Source organism: Dipodomys spectabilis, unplaced genomic scaffold (assembly GCF_019054845.1).
Source record: "Dipodomys spectabilis isolate Male_0828 unplaced genomic scaffold, ASM1905484v1 ptg000076l, whole genome shotgun sequence".
NCBI classification, from domain to species: Eukaryota; Metazoa; Chordata; class Mammalia; order Rodentia; family Heteromyidae; genus Dipodomys; species Dipodomys spectabilis.
Window position 1 is genome coordinate 6,363,008 of NW_024870753.1, and position 15,355 is coordinate 6,378,362.

The 15,355-nt window shown below is 44.5% G+C and overlaps 1 protein-coding gene across 3 annotated transcripts; it reads right to left on the reverse strand.

Annotated features, from left to right (window-relative positions):
• Positions 1–816: 816 nt before the first annotated feature.
• Positions 817–14,283, reverse strand: Mpzl2 (myelin protein zero like 2). 3 transcript variants are annotated; one of them, XM_042682972.1, is made up of 6 exons: positions 14,062–14,283; positions 13,474–13,640; positions 13,127–13,337; positions 10,132–10,279; positions 5,581–5,653; positions 817–2,632 (listed from the first exon to the last, which is right to left on the reverse strand). In XM_042682972.1, exons 1-5 carry the CDS (start codon positions 14,117–14,119, stop codon positions 5,590–5,592), a joined length of 648 nt encoding a protein of 215 aa, XP_042538906.1. In that variant the 5' UTR covers positions 14,120–14,283; the 3' UTR covers positions 817–2,632; positions 5,581–5,589. The 3 variants fall into 3 exon arrangements, with proteins under 3 accessions (XP_042538906.1, XP_042538909.1, XP_042538908.1); XM_042682975.1 differs by having other exon boundaries at positions 817–2,539; positions 5,578–5,653; XM_042682974.1 differs by having other exon boundaries at positions 817–2,630; positions 5,578–5,653.
• Between the last annotated feature and the right edge of the window lie 1,072 nt (positions 14,284–15,355).

Below are 15,355 nucleotides of genomic sequence, written 5' to 3' on the forward strand. Positions count from 1 at the left end.
GTGGGGTTTGTGTTGCACCTTTACATTTTTTCAACTGCCAGCCCTTTACTAGACTTGAAAGTAGTTTCCCTCTCTTAACAGTAATGCAAGAATAGCAAATACAATCGTTGGTACTGTTCAGGAATCTTCAAACTAGCCAGGTGTAGTGCCTCTAATCTCAGCACTGATGGAGGCTTTAGCAGGACCATCACAGGTTTGAGGCCAGTACAGGCTCAAGTTCCACGTCAGCCTAAAAATGTTCCCCATCTAGATAGCTTTTTTTTGTTTTGTTTTGTTTTTGTCGGTCGTGGGGCTTGAACTCTGGGCCTGGGCGCTGTCCCTCAGCTCTTCAACTCAAGGCAAGCACTCTACCACTTGAGCTACAGCACCACACCATCTAGCTTTATGCTCAGTTCCCATCTAGCCAGAGCAATGTGAAAATTCTACGGAAACCCATATATTTTCATTTATCCAGCAAAAATCCATTACTGACTCCCAGGTGATCTCTAATAAAAAAGTTTTACTGAAGGTACAATATCCCCGTTTTTTGTTTTTGTTTTTTTGTCAGTCGTGGGGCTTGAACTCTGGGCCTGGGCGCTGTCCCTCAGCTCTTCAGCTCAAGGCGAGCGCTCTACCACTTGAGCTACAGCGCCACTTCCGGTTTTCTGGTGGTTTATTGGAGATAGGAGTCTCACGGTCTTTCCTGCCCGGGCTGGCTTTGAACCGTGATCCTCAGATCTCAGCCTCCTGAGTAGCTAGGATTACAGGCGTGAGCCACCAGCGCCCGGCATATATCCCCGTTTTTATTCTATCTGCTGTATAAAAACTTCAGATGTGTACATAAGGAAATAACTTTATTACTAATATTTTATTTACACAGTTTAAGGCATAAAAAATAAGTTACAATACAAAAGTGACCTTCAAAAGTAACCTTCAAGAACGAAACACTAAACAAGGGCATATTATCCTCTTCCGGCTTTAGCCAAGAAACAGCTACAGGAATGCTGGAAAAATTCTCCATGAGTTTTTCACTACTTTATTACACCGATGGAATATCATGCAGGTCATCTATTTGAAGAAATACCCAGTTTTACTTACATAGGTTGAATTATGAAGAAAAATATAAAAACGTGGATTAAAGGTAATACAGATTTCAGATTCAATTTTTAGCCTCAAAACTGAGCAGTGAAAGTTCACCTTTTTAGGCTGTATAAAAGCAGGAGTCAGGTATGGAATGGATCTCAGAATCATGGTACATATGTAAATTATGCCAAATTTTTAAAAATAATATTGGAAAAAATCAAGTTCTAACATCCTCAATCTATTTGAAAATATATTGATATAAAGGATACTGAGGTTTGGTAAAAGGAAATCCATATGCAACCCAGTCAATGCAAACAAAATATCAGGCTGTACAGATGAGACTTAATTCTATCCTTTGAACAAATGCTGCTACCCTGAAGTTTGGAATGGCATCAGGTAAATAGACTCTTTTTTAAAAAGCACGTGTTTCTCCAAAGCCCACTTATAAAGTTTACTATTTCTACAAATTTATGGGCAAAAGAATAGTTTTATTTGTTACAGTATTTTAGCAGTTTCTTTGCTCAATATCAAATTTTTACTCTTTTAAGCAACTAAATTACAACCAAAAGACATTTTAAGAAAAAAAAAAAAAGTAATCTCTTCCAGTAATGCTAGACAAAACTCAACCATTTGGGGCTGGTCTTTTTTCACCAGCCTTAAGTTTTTTTGTGTTACAGCATACTGGTTCACACTCCTAGTAAGCTGCTTATTCATTCCAGTCTGCAATGAGCACACAGTTCACTGTTTTGGTACAGATTCAATACTTGGGAGGTACATATTAATCTATACAGTCACTGCTTGTGAAAGACCTACATTGTAGATTGTAAATCTACATTGTGTTTTTCACAATATAGAAAAATGTGAAGAATTATTCATCCCGAGATAACATTTGCCAGTAATCATTGCCATAACCTTTTGTGTTATATCAACCAGTTATAAACCTTGGATTCATTGATGGCAATCACACAATAAAAACTAAAAAACTTTCTACCTGGAATACTGAAAGAAACCCAATAAAACAAGATATATTGAATACTTAGGAAAGCCATAAAAATCAAAATTAATGGTTTAAATTTTGGATTTACTGTCAATCAAAACCAAGAAGACATAGCTCACCTTTTAACTGAAATATGAGAAGGATAACAAATTCTAACTTTAGTAGCAAGAATGCTGCTGTAAAGAAACCAGTATGTAAAAGGAAACTGCAGATAAGTGGCTTTTATCCCCTTTTGATGCTAGTGTGTGTGCCCACAAAGTCATACTCCAGGAGTGTTTAAAGGCAAAAATGTAGCTTCTTAGTTTACAAACTAACACAAAACATTTGAAAAACTATGCACATTCTGAAATTAAATAAAATGTTCCTAATGAGTCTGTGTAAGTCTTGTCGTGTTTGTTCTAGAGCCCTGTGCTGCCTGCAGGGGGACATTGCTTATCAGGTGGGTATACACTGCAGAAATTGTAGGAAGACAGGCCATAACTGGAAAAGCCAAATGAAAATTTCCATTAACTTCAGGCAGTATTAACTGCAAGGAATGTTAGGATCCTTGTTCTTGGAATTCTTCAGCTTCCTGAAATATAAAAGTTTTAAATGGATTATATATTTAGGAAGACTACATAAGGAATACTTGGCATTATGGATTACATGATTAAATCTATTCTATTATTAAATCTATTCTCCATTGCCTAAGGAAAATATTCTTAAACTTATTCTCCTGTTTTAGTTTTTAATAAAAAACATCCTTGTCATGGGAAGGGATGGGAAGGGGAAACAAAGGAGGAGGCTACAATGCTTGATAAAAAAATGTACTCATTATCTTGCCCATGTAATTGTAACCCCTCTGTACAGTATTTTCACACACACAAAAAAAAAATCCTTGTCACATGGTTCCCAGATCAGTGCCCTTTATTTTATAGCCTCTGGGGATCTAGGAAGGACACTGGAATGATCCACAGTTCAGTTACCTGTATACATTCCATGCCTGCCCCTCCTCCTCCCAAGTAAATAAAAATCAAAGATTCAGAAAAGGAGAAAAGACAATATATGGAATTCTTCCATCACCTAATTTTTAAGGATTGTTTCTGCAAACGTTTTTAAGCAAATCACTGGTCCTTACAATTTCATGGTGCTTTTATGTTGCTGTTGTTTGTTTAGTTTCTTTGAGTAGGGGTTCCTGTATATAGCCTAGACTCACCTCACATTCATTATATAGGCCATGCTAGCCTTAAACTTGCATTGGTCCTCAGCCTCCCAAATGCTAGAATTACAGGCATGTTTCTCCATGCCCAGCCTTCCACTGTGCTTTTTTTATTTATTTATTTATTTATTTATTTTTTGGGGTCCGGTCGTGGAGCCTGAACTCTGGGCCTGGGCGCTGTCCCTCAGCTCTTCAGCTCAAGGCTAGCACTCTACCACTTGAGCCACAGCGCCACTTCCGGCTTTTTTCTTTTTTGCTTATGTGGTGCTGAGGAATCGAACCCAGGGCCTCAGGCATGCAAGGCAAGCACTCTACCACTGAGCCACTTTCCCAGCCCCCCACTGTGCTTTTTTTAAATAGAGACATTTTCCTATGTAATGAAAAATAAATCCCTAGAGTTATCCATATTCAATATTTCCATATTTAAAAGTTTCTCAATTACCCATCCAAATTTTTTTACATTTACTTTACTCCAACTTATGTCCATCCATTCAGGGATCATAAAGTGCATTTAATATTATCTTTTTTTTTTTAATCTGATAGCTTATTTCTTTTTCTGTTCAGAAGCTGGTGTTTACTAGGTAAGTGTTAAACAACTAACTTAAGCCATACACCCAACTTTTAATCTGACTTGTTAAGAGATTCTGCTTGATTTTTATTTTTTATTTTGGGGGGGGGGGGGTGTCCGGTTGTGGGGCCTGAACTCTGGGCCTGGGCACTGTCCCTCAGCTCTTCAGCTCAAGGCTAGCACTCTACCACGTGAGCCACAGCACCACTTCCAGCTTTTTTCTTTTTGCTTATGTGATGCTGAGGAATTGAACCCAGGGCCTCATGCATGCAAGACAAGTGCTCTACCACTGAGCCACCTTCCTAGCACCTCTGCTTGACTTTTTTTTTTTTTTTGCTACAAAAGCTTTATTTTCATTTGGTCCAAGTCTGCTTGACTTTTAAAAGACAATTATCTTCGGTAAGAAATCCAAATTTGGTTTTCTATTTTTATAAAATAGTCACTTTATATTAGGTTTTACAAATAAAATTGTAGCTTTAGCCTATAAAATGTGACTGTCGACTAATAAGTCCTCTCAATTAGAATGAGATTTTACAGACTAAAGTTATTAATAGCAAAAATATTCTTGTGTCATAAAGTCGTTTGTATTTACATCTAGAGATCAAATGTATTAGACATACTTCAGAGAATGGGAGAAATTCTGAGCATAGGAAAAATACTCCTATCTTTCCATTTAAGCATGGTAAACCAGAAAACTAGAAAGTCAGCTTTATCATAAGCGAACTAGATTTACAGTATAATAGCTAAATGAGGAATTGAAATAAATAGTACCAAAGTTCTTTTGTCAAAATGCCATGAGTATCTTATTATTTTGCTCTCTCAGTGTCATGACTAGGTTGCAGTATTGAAAAAGAGTAATCTCTTCATGTAAAAAAAAATTTTTTTTTTCTTTTTTTTTCCGGTCGTGGGGCCTGAACTCTGGGCCTGGGCGCTGTCCCTCAGCTCTTCAGCTCAAGGCTAGCACTCTACCACGTGAGCCACAGCGCCACTTCTGGCTTTTTTTTTCTTTTTGCTTATGTGGTGCTAAGGAATCGAACCCAGGGCCTCAGCGTGCAAGGCAAGCACTCTACCACTGAGCCACCTTCCCAGCCCTGTAAAAAAAATTTTTTAGCTGGTCATAGTAGCTACAATTTGCTCACACTTACAATCCTAGCTACTCAGGTGGCCTATAGTAGAAAGATACAGTTTTGAGGCCAGCCTGGGAAAAAAAAGTTCTTAGATTCCCCCATTTCAGCCAATGAAAAGCTGGGTTCAGTGGTTCATGTCTGTCACTGCAGTGTGTAGGACCCCTAAAAAGGATAGTCTTCACATAAGCAAGCCCATAAACGCCTTATCTGAAAAATAACTACTGCCAAAAGAGCTAAGGATGTTGTTCAAGTGGTAGAGTGTCTAGCAAGTTCAAGGCCCTGAGTTCAAATCTAATACTGCCCCCTAAAAAAATGATAGACACATTAAAAGTTTATTATTAATAATAAAATTATATTTTTTAAAGAATTTTATTGGTGTTAGTATATATAACCCCAAAGCTTCTAAAACCTTGAGAATTATCTCAGCTTTAGTGGCAAAGTCTAGTTTATTAATTCTTGGAGAAAGTACAGCAAAGGAAGATGTCATCATTTTATTAATAAGATACCCTGGCCACTGCCTCTAACTTCATTTAGGAAACAACTCATAGCCACATAAGTTAATCTGGGAGATGGCCCAGATAGGTCAAAAAGTGGAGGAAAGGAATCAACCCTTAGTGAAGCTTACCATCTAGGAATGTTAGTCTGTATCTTCTAAAAACACAGAGACCTTGTTTTCTTGGTTGAGCTTTTCTTCTTCTTTTCTGTAACAAAACAGAACCCAAATGTCAAGTGAATAGACAAGAAACAAAGTGGGGGAAGTGGTGCTGTGGCTCAAAGTGATTGAGTGCTAGCCTTGAACAAGACTGCAGGGACAGCACCCAGGCCCCAAGTTTAAGACCCACAGCCGACCAAGAAAGAAAAATAGGGGGAAATCCTATAGAAATACCAGGCAATGTGTTTTTTCCCCATATCTTGGGAAGAATTACACAAACCTGGGAGCGAAACAACTACTCATCCCCCATAACCAGTTAACACTCCTTGACCTGTCTTGGCCATCTGAACTTAAGATTCTTTTCAGAATGTCTGAGATCTGATTTTGGAAGTCTAGAAATTTATAGGACACACTTTACTTCAACATTGGTTATTTTGCCTCTCATTCCTATTCTTGTTCAGAATATGTTTTGTGTTGACTAGAAGTCTTCTTATTGTTTATATTCTATTCAAACTAGGATTCAGAGATGGGTTTCTTTTTTTGTTTTTTTCCTCTAATTTTTTTAAAATTGTCTTCGTAAAAGTGATATACAGAGGTGCTAAGTTGCACAAGTCAGGTAATGTGTACATTTCTTTTTGGACAATGTCACCCTTCCTTCGCTTTCTCCCAGTTTTCCCTCCTGTCCCCACTCACAAGTTGCATAGTTCATTTTCAACATGGTGTCCAGTGAGTACCACTGCTGCATTTGTTCACCCTTTGTCCCTCCATTTCTGTGTCCCGCCCCAACTTCCCAAAAACAGATAAATGAACAAACAAGACAAAAAGAAAAGAAAAACAACAGGCTGACTTCTAGGTAGCTTAAAGAGGAAACAGGAGCTCAGACTTTAGGCTCTTGACATTTTCTGAATTTTTGGCTTTTTCAAGACTGCAAATTTTCCTGGCCTTCTCAGGAGCAACTTCTCCACTGCCAATGGGCCTCTCAGACACCCTCAACCAAAGCCTGACCCCAAAATCTGTTCTAGTGGACGAGGAAGAGAATTCCCCAAGTGGACCAGAGCCAACTCCTCTTCTTCCAGAATCCTCAGCGTCCTTAATAACAGACCTTCAGAGGTTGACTCTGCACCCGTGGACCAGCCTCCTGTCTCCTCAGTCTGTTCAAGCCCAGGTCCTCAGCACCAGGAGAGAAAGGCTCTTACAGCCGGTAGATGCTGCCTTTCCTAATGCTGGGATCCAGAGAGTGTTATTGGAGCAGGAAAAAAATCTGGCCCACTTGAGATATGTCCTTAAAAACAGATCTTCACAAATTCAAGAGCTTCTAGAAGTCCCCACCATAGTGCTTCTGGAAACTCCACCCAGGTGCCCTCTCAGATGGCCCACAAGGACAACTCCATGTGTGGTGGTCCACCATCCTCACCATCCTCTCAGAATTCTCATAAAGCATGGTGGCAGTATGTCACAGCTTTGTGCTCAGCAAGCTCCCTGACCTTGTACCCCTCAACAGGCCAGAAATGCTGGCCCAGAGCAACAGAGATGGATTGACCTTAAGGCAGAGGAGTCGAAAGCTGGCAAACTGGAGATCTTCTCCAACTAAAAAAATGCCATTCCAATGTACCTGCAGCTTCTGCTTGACTAATGATAGGGACCCTTCAGAAAATGCAAGATTAGGGGCTAATAATGGCAAAGAGTCCTAGTAAATGACAGGTGTCAATCACTTGATAATTAAATATAACCTATTGTCAAAGCTCCTGGATGCTACAAGACACTGATTTTATATGCCAAGAATTTTGAAGATCCTGTGTGTCCTGTGATTTGGTTTTCTAGCTTTTTGAGTTTTTTTTCCTTTCTTTTTTGAAAATTTTTATTGTTATTATGAAGATGATATACAGAGGGGCTACATTTATAAGTCAGGTAGAGAGTACACTTCTTTTTGGACCATGTCACCCCTTCCCTTCCCTCGCTCTCTCCTGTCCCCATCCACAAGGTTTTTTTTTTGTTTTTTTTTTTTGGAGGGGTCCCGTCGTGGGGCCTGAACTCTGGGCCTGGGCGCTGTCCCTCAGCTCTTCAGCTCAAGGTTAGCACTCTACCACTTGAGCCACAGCACCACTTCTGGCTTTTTTCTTATGTGGTGCTGAGGAATCAAACCCAGGGCCTCGAGCATGCAAGGCAAGTGCTCTACCCCTGAGCCACCTTCCCAGCCCCAAGTTTTTTGTTTTTTATTTGGTCCTGTGGATATCTCTTCCTACTTCAATGCCAATAATTTGTTTTCTAAAGTCTAGGAGAGGTGAAGTCGTTATTTGAAGACGTAAACCATACTGATTTAGGTGTTGGGTAATGAATAGAAAAGATGACTGACATTTTCTGGTTGTCAAGTATTTGAGCTCTAATAAATGGAGATTTTGATGCATTAGTGTAAATAGTAGTAAATAAATGTGCATATAAGGAACTTGTCCCTTGTTTCTATTTTCTGGAGTTCATTTCAATAAATATCGTTTTATATGACCAGAAGTACTGCACCTTTGTGTTCCCCTTCTAGGAGTATCCTCCTTTAGGAGGTTGGTTTCTTAAACTCTTTAAATTGATTAAATTTATTTCAGTAAATATTTACTGGTGCCAGCACAGCTATATACCCAGAAAAAGAAGTAATCTTTCCATTTAAGAAAGAATTGGAACTCTTACCTCAACAACAGACAAATCTAATTCAAGGCAGGGATGGGAGGGAGAAATTGGGGGGAAGCAAAAGGAGGGGTAACATCCAAAAAGCAGTGTATTCACTATTTGACTTATGAAACTATAACCTCTCTGTACACCTTAATAATAACATAGAATTGTATTTTTCTTAAATTCAAAATGGATCAAAACCCTGACTGTAAGAACTAAAACTATATATCTCTTAGAAGAAAATGTATAACATTCATGATATTGGATTAGGCACAAAAGAGCCAGCAACAAAAGAAACAGATTAAGTTGGACTTAAAACATAAGACTTGTGCCTTAAAGGACATTGAACAAAAGAAGTAAAAAACAGAATGGGAAAACCAATTATAAATCATATATTTGATAAGGGATTGGTATTGAAAATACATAAAAAACTCAACTAAACAATAAAAACACATTAACCAACCCAGTTATAAGGCAAGCAGGCTCTGAATAGTTCTGCGGGTAAGCTATACAAAGAGCCACAAACAGGAAGCTCAGCATTATCCATCATTATGAAAACGAAAATTAAAACTTCAGATACTACTTCATATCCACTAGATGGCTTTAATTAAAAAAAAAATGTTTTAAGACAATAACCAGGTTTAGTGAGGGTATGGAGAAGTTAGAATTCCCATACATTGCTGACAGGGATGTAAAATATAACTGTTTGGGGAAGCAGTCTGGCTATTATTCCTCCAAAAAATGAGACAATTACTGTAAGACTCAAAAGAGTTGAAAACAGGTCTACACAAAAACTTGTAGGTGTCTATTGATAGCAGCATTAGTTATATAGCCAAAGAGAAGGGGGAAAAAAAACCCTAAATGCCCATCAGTTGACAAATAGATAAATAATATGTAGTAAGCATACTCGTTACACTGGAAGATTATGCAGCCATTAAGTATTAATGAGACAGATGCTGGTGGCTCACATCTGTAATCCTAGTTACTCAGGAGGCTGAGATCTGAGGATGGCAATTCTAAGCAAGCCCAGGCAGGGAAGTCTATGAGACTCCTCTCCAATAAAGAATAAAAAGCTAGAAGTGGAACTGTGGCTTAAGTGGTAAAACTAGCCTTGACCAAAAGAAGCATAAGGACAGCACCCAAGCCCTGAGTTCAAGCCCCAGGACTGGCACACAAACACACAAAAAAGTATTGTTGAAGTACTAATACATACATTAATGAATGTTAAAAATATTAAATGAAAGAAGTTAAATATAATAGGCTACATATTTTATGATTCTAGTAACAGGACATGTCCAGGACAGGCAAGCTCCCATAGATAAGTGGGTCTGGGGCTGGTGAGAGAGGAGAACAGGGAGTAATAGCTAAAAGGAATGCAGTTTCTTGCAACGGTAGGGATTTTAGAAAAGTGAGCAGGTTAAAGGTTAACATTAAATGGTTGTTGCACAACTGCAAATTTTGTAGTATTTAAGTTTATCTCAATGTAGAAATGCTTTTTGAGCATTTCTCAATTGGCTATCGGCTTAGCAGATCACTAATACTTAGCCACCCTGCTGACTTCCTAGTCCTGTCTTTGGAAATGTGTATTTCACTTTAAAAGCAAGGGGTATTTTAGAAAAACTTGAAAAGCAAATTTTATAGCACCAAATCCCACATTGTAAAGAAAGTATACATTGAAATCTTTTGCAAAATTAAAAAACCTTTTGCAGAGTTACTCTTTACTCCTTAATTAATCTGTCCTGTGAATTAGCATTCTTTCACACAGGATTTACTCAAAGGGAAAAACATGTTCAACAATGTGGCCCCCCACACAATACCAAGAGTCACCATAAGAAAGTGTTAGACTTTCCCATCAGCGTACAGCCTTACAATTTTATCTCCATCACTCTATGAGCTCTCTCAGCCCGTCGCTTTTTCCGAAAGTGCTGGAAGAGGACGACCAGGATTACTATGATGATCATCAGCGCACAGGCACAGCCAATGGCCAGAGCCAGGAAATAGATCTCAGAGAAGGTCACTATAAGGGGGGAAAAAAGATCAGGTGATCAACTCAAGATTCCATAAAGAACTATGACGGTCAGGCACTGGTTGTTCATGCCTGTAATCCTAGCTACTCAGGAAGCTGAGATCTCAGGATCATTTTTCAAAGCCAGCCTGGGCAGGAAAGTCTGTGAGACTCTCATCTCCAACAAAAAAGCCCGAAGTGGAGCTGTAGCTCAAGTGGTAGACGACCAGCCTTAAGCAATGGAAACTCAAGGACAGCATCCAGGCACTGAGTTTGAGGCCAAGGACTGGCATGGCATGCATGCATGCACACACACGCACATGTGCATACGCCTACACGCACATGTGCATACGCCTACACACACACCACACACACAAAAAAGAACTATGATGAAATCTGAAGGCAAATAGCATACATCATTAAACGGAACCTTCCTTTTTCCTGCCTCTATGTATAAAATATCATGTTACCCTGTAAACTCTAGAACAGATAGCCCCACAGAACTGCTGCAGTGGATCTTAAAACATAATCCTAGGGATCAGCAATAGTAGCACTTGAAAACTGAAATGAAAAATCTCAGGTCCAGCTCTACTGGATTACAAATGGGGCCAGCAGCCTATGCTTCAACATGTCTTTCAGGTGACCAAGATGACACTAGAACTTAGAGAACCAGTGAGTCCGATGACTGCCTAGAAGGGCAATGTTATTACTAACTGAATCAGACCTAGTGCCCAGCCCATTTCTCCCTTATGTGCCATCTCTATCAGTCAGTGAGTCATTTACTCAGATTTATTAAGGGCCTACTATTTTCCAGGCACTGTGATAGCCAAGGAAAGCAAAACAAAAATTATTTTCAAGGAGTTCTTGTTCCTTAGGAAGATAAGTAAATCAGTAACTTCAGTCTAGGAAACAAGTAAACAAGGAACCCAGAGGGAAGAAGAGTCCCTAACTAGACTCAAGTCTATAAAACCTGCTTCTGTCCTTTCATTTGATTTCTGATTTGCTCTTCAATAAACGCTCAGAGGGCTGGGAAGGTGGCTCAGTGGTAGAGCGCTTGCCTTGCATGCATGAGGCCCTGAGTTCAATTCCTCAGCACCACATAAGCAGAAAAGGCTGGAAGTGGCACTGTGGCTCAAGTGGTAGTGTGCTGAGCTGAAGAGCTGAGGGACAGCGCCCAGGCCCAGAGTTCAGGCCCCACGACCAACAAAAAAATAAATCAATAAACACTCAGAGCCAGAAAAGATATTCGAGAATGTCAAGCCTAGGAGTTTCCAGCCTAGAATCTCCCCCAAGAAGGATGGAAAGAAGCCAGGTGCGTACACTCATAAAGCCAGCACTTGGGAAGGAGAGGCAGGTGGATCACATATTCAATGACAGCATCAGCTACAAAGCCAGACCCTATCTCAATAAAGGTGAGGAGGACAGAGAGTTGAGATGATCTATGAACCTACATACTCCCATGTCTCATTGGGTATACCTCCATTTTTGGGGGGGGGGTCCGTTTGTGGGGCCTGAACTCTGGCCTGGGCGCTGTCCCTCAGCTCTTCAGCTCAAGGCTAGCGCTCTACCACTTGAGCCACAGCGCCACTTCCGGCTTTTTTCTTTTTGCTTATGTGGTGCTGAGGAATCTAACCCAGGGCCTCAGGCGTGCAAGGCAAGCGCTCTACCACTGAGCCACCTTCCCAGCCCCTACCTCCATTTTTTGTGTGTGGGAAACAGGGCCATAGATACTCAATAGATTGTTTTCATTTGATTCTTAAGAAGTAGTAATTCCAATATGTTTAAGAACTATTCATTTCTTGTCTAACCCGTTCATCAAAAGAAATTTAGGTTGAGCTGGGCACTGGTGGCTCACATCTGTGATCCTAGATACTCAAGAGGCTGAGTTCTGAGGATCATGATTTAAAGCCAGACAGGGCAGGAAAGTCCCTGATACTCTTAAATAAACCACCAGAAAACTAGACATGGTGCTGTGGTTCAATGGTAGGGCATTAGCCTTGAGCTGAAGAGCTCAGGGACAGTGCCCTGAGTTCAAGCCACATGACCGAAAAAAGAAAAGAAACTGAGGTCGAAAGTACATTACTTCCAGAATTTCAATCAGTTCTCCAGATTGCACTGCTTTCTATTGGTAGGGACTTGAGAAGATTGTTTCAATCCGTACTATGAATGAAAGGAGGAGGCCATGCCACTTGACAGGCTCCAACCTTTGGAGTGGTGTGTAAGGGTTACCCGCCACCCACTTGGGAGACTGCAACAGGAGGATTACAAGTCCAAGACCAGGTCCTGTTTTGGCATTATTAACTTTCAAACTTTCTTGAAGCTTTAGATTCCTCCTTTGTAAGACAGAGACGACAATATCCATTTCTGAAGTTCTTATTAAAAAGCAAAGCCAAAAAACAGTTCACATATATTGTTGGTAAAAATGGAAAACAACATGATCAACAGCGTGAAGAGATCTGTAGCGAATCAGTAAAATGTGTCCTGACACGTGGGAAGTGCCCACCATTTGTGCCTGCCCTCGGGCGGCATCGGGTTAAATGAGATAGTACTGGCCAAGCACTGCAGACCCTGCCGGCCCAGAGCAGGTAGACAGGGAATCAACAGGCCAATTGTCAGTCGTTTATCAGAGCTGCTTCCTCTCCGTCTCGGAGGAGCTCAAGGCTGTTTTTGTCACAGAATCCTCCAGATCCCTTCTCTCTCCCAACAAAGCCTTGCTCTTCTCCTGCCAGGTCTCTCCGGCCGCCTCGGCAGGGCAGCTCCCAAGCGCCAGCCCGCCCCAGGCTCGCAGACACCCGGGCCGCGGCCCCTGCGGCCCCCCAGCTCCCGCCCGGCCCACGCCACTCCCCCGGCGTGACCTACCCGTCTGCACAACGCTGAGCCGGATGGTCCCCACCAGCCCATCCACATCGGGTGGGTTCTTCACCTGGCAGGTGTAGGTGCCATTGTCATCAAACTGCAGCTTCCACAGCATAATGGAGGCGTCATACCGCTCGGGGTTCCCGACCCAGACCACCCGGTCCTTGAACCGCCCGTTCTTGGGTGTGAAGGGATCCAAGTGGTAGTAGAATACCTAGGGAGGCGGGAGGCGGCGCTGGGCGCGGGGACGGAAGGGGCCCGCCGGACCCCGCCGGACCCCTTCTCCCTAGCCCCGTCTTCTCCGAGCTCCGCACGGGTCTCCCCCGAAACACCCCAAGTTACCGACTTACGAACTGCTCGGGGCCCCCATCCCGAGGCCGGAAGTTCCACGTCACGGTCAGCGCGTCGCCCACCGGCGCGAAGCTGGAGAAGGTGCACTTGAGCCGCAGGTCGGTGCCGTTGACCGCCTCCAGCGCCCCGGACGTGTAGATCTCCACCGCCGCCGCGGACCACAGCGCTGGGGCGAGGAGACCAGCGGTACCGGCCTGGCCTGGCCTCGTCCCGCCGGGCTCGCCCGCCCGCCCGCCCGCGGCGTGGCTCCCGCGTCCCCGGCCCCGCGCGGCGACGCCGCCCCGAGGTGCAGTCCAGACCCCAGAACTGCTGCGCGCGGAACTGGGGGACCGGGACCTGGAGCGCGGCCCAGCCCCGACTAGGCCGATCTCCCCGCAGAACTCCCCGGCCCCAGGCCGGGTCCCGCCACGGAGCCACCTGAGACCGGAGCGCAGTCCGGGGCAAGGCGCCCGGACGGCAGAGCGCGCCAAGTCCGGCCCGCTGGGCGGGGGCCGGGGGCCGGGGGCCGGGGGCCGGGCGGGGACCGGGGGCCGGGGGCCGGGGGCCGGGCGGGGCCGGGGCCGGGCCGGGCGCCCACCTGCGCTTACCTGAGAGCCGCACGCCCAGGAGGAGCAGCGCCGCACGCGTCGGGCCCGGGCCATACATGAGGGAAACCCAGCCCTGGCTCCGGAGCCAGACCGGGCGGACCGGAGCTCCAGCACCCCGCCAAGGCCGGGCCGGGGGCGCGGGGGCGCAGACCCCTCTTCCCGGGGACCGGTCGGGTCGCTCGCCGAGGGGGCCCGGAGCACGAGCCTGTGACTCACACCCGCGGCCCGCGTTCCCGACTGGACTGAAAGGTGGGGCTGCCCGGCTCGGCGCCCTCCCCACCCCGCCCCGCCCCGCCCCCCTCCCGCCTCCGCCCTCCCCGCAGGTCTGCACAAAGGTCCCAAACTCCAGCCCTCTCCGCAGCGGCTCCCGCCGGCCGGGCCCGGGGAGGCGGCGCCGGCCCCCGCCGCCCGCCGTAGGCCGGGTTTGGAGAGCGAATGTGGGCGCCCCTGGCCCCTCGGCCGCCTCCACCCAGATCCCCGCAACCCTCCAAAACCCGAGCGTGAGCCTGGGTTCGCCCCGGGGTAGGTGGATTTCCCGGAGGCCCGGCTGATCAGACCAGCGCCCAGCGCCGGGCTGGGACACCTTCTCTGGAGGAGTTTTCGGCGCGCCCTGCCTGCCTGCGCCTCCCCTCCATCCAAGCATTTCCAGAAATGCTCTCCACCGCGAATGCTCCGGGTTTGGCGTTGTGCAGGGAACAGGCAGCAAGCGGTTAAAGCCAGAACCTTCCTGACTCTCTTTCCACAAAATATCTGCCGGTATGGACAAGCAGAGGATTCCCGTATCCTTCACCTCTCCTGGGCCTCAGATGTCATCTGCCATGTCTAGGGCAGCCTTCTATTTGAGAGGTCAAAAAGGTCGAGGGATTTAAGTGAGAAAAGGGGCGTCTGGGAAGAGGCCTGGGTCAGAGCCCCAGCAGTGACAGGACAGGAGGGGAAGGGTGACCGGCCCTGATCCCTGGATTAGCCGGCTAGAACCTCTTTAGTGATTCATCCAGTACCTCAACTGAACCCTGGAACAGAGAAGGTGCCAGGAGGCAGAGCAAGGACCAGGCTGAGGAGAAGAATAAAACCTCAGGCTGGGGATGTAGTACAGTAATAAAGCTCATGTCTAGGATATATAAGGTCCTGGATTCAGTCTCCACTCCCCCCCCCCCCCCACACACACACACAAAAGAAAGTTTAAAGAAACAAATTCTACCAAAAGAGAAGACGAATATGGAATTGAAAATGAAGAGCATAAAAGAAAGATGATGTGATCATGCAGCAAAACCAGGTTGACACCAGCAAAGACCAG

Excerpts from the sequence above, each read along its gene's own strand:
- Mpzl2 (XM_042682972.1), bottom strand. The coding sequence starts at position 14,119 with ATGTATGGCCCGGGCCCGACGCGTGCGGCGCTGCTCCTCCTGGGCGTG. Across the intron at positions 13,641-14,061 it reads CCTGGGCGTGCGGCTCTCAG|CGCTGTGGTCCGCGGCGGCG; the intron begins GTAAGCGCAGGT and ends TCCTCGCCCCAG. Across the intron at positions 10,280-13,126 it reads GCTCAGCGTTGTGCAGACGG|TGACCTTCTCTGAGATCTAT; the intron begins GTAGGTCACGCC and ends CCCCCCTTATAG.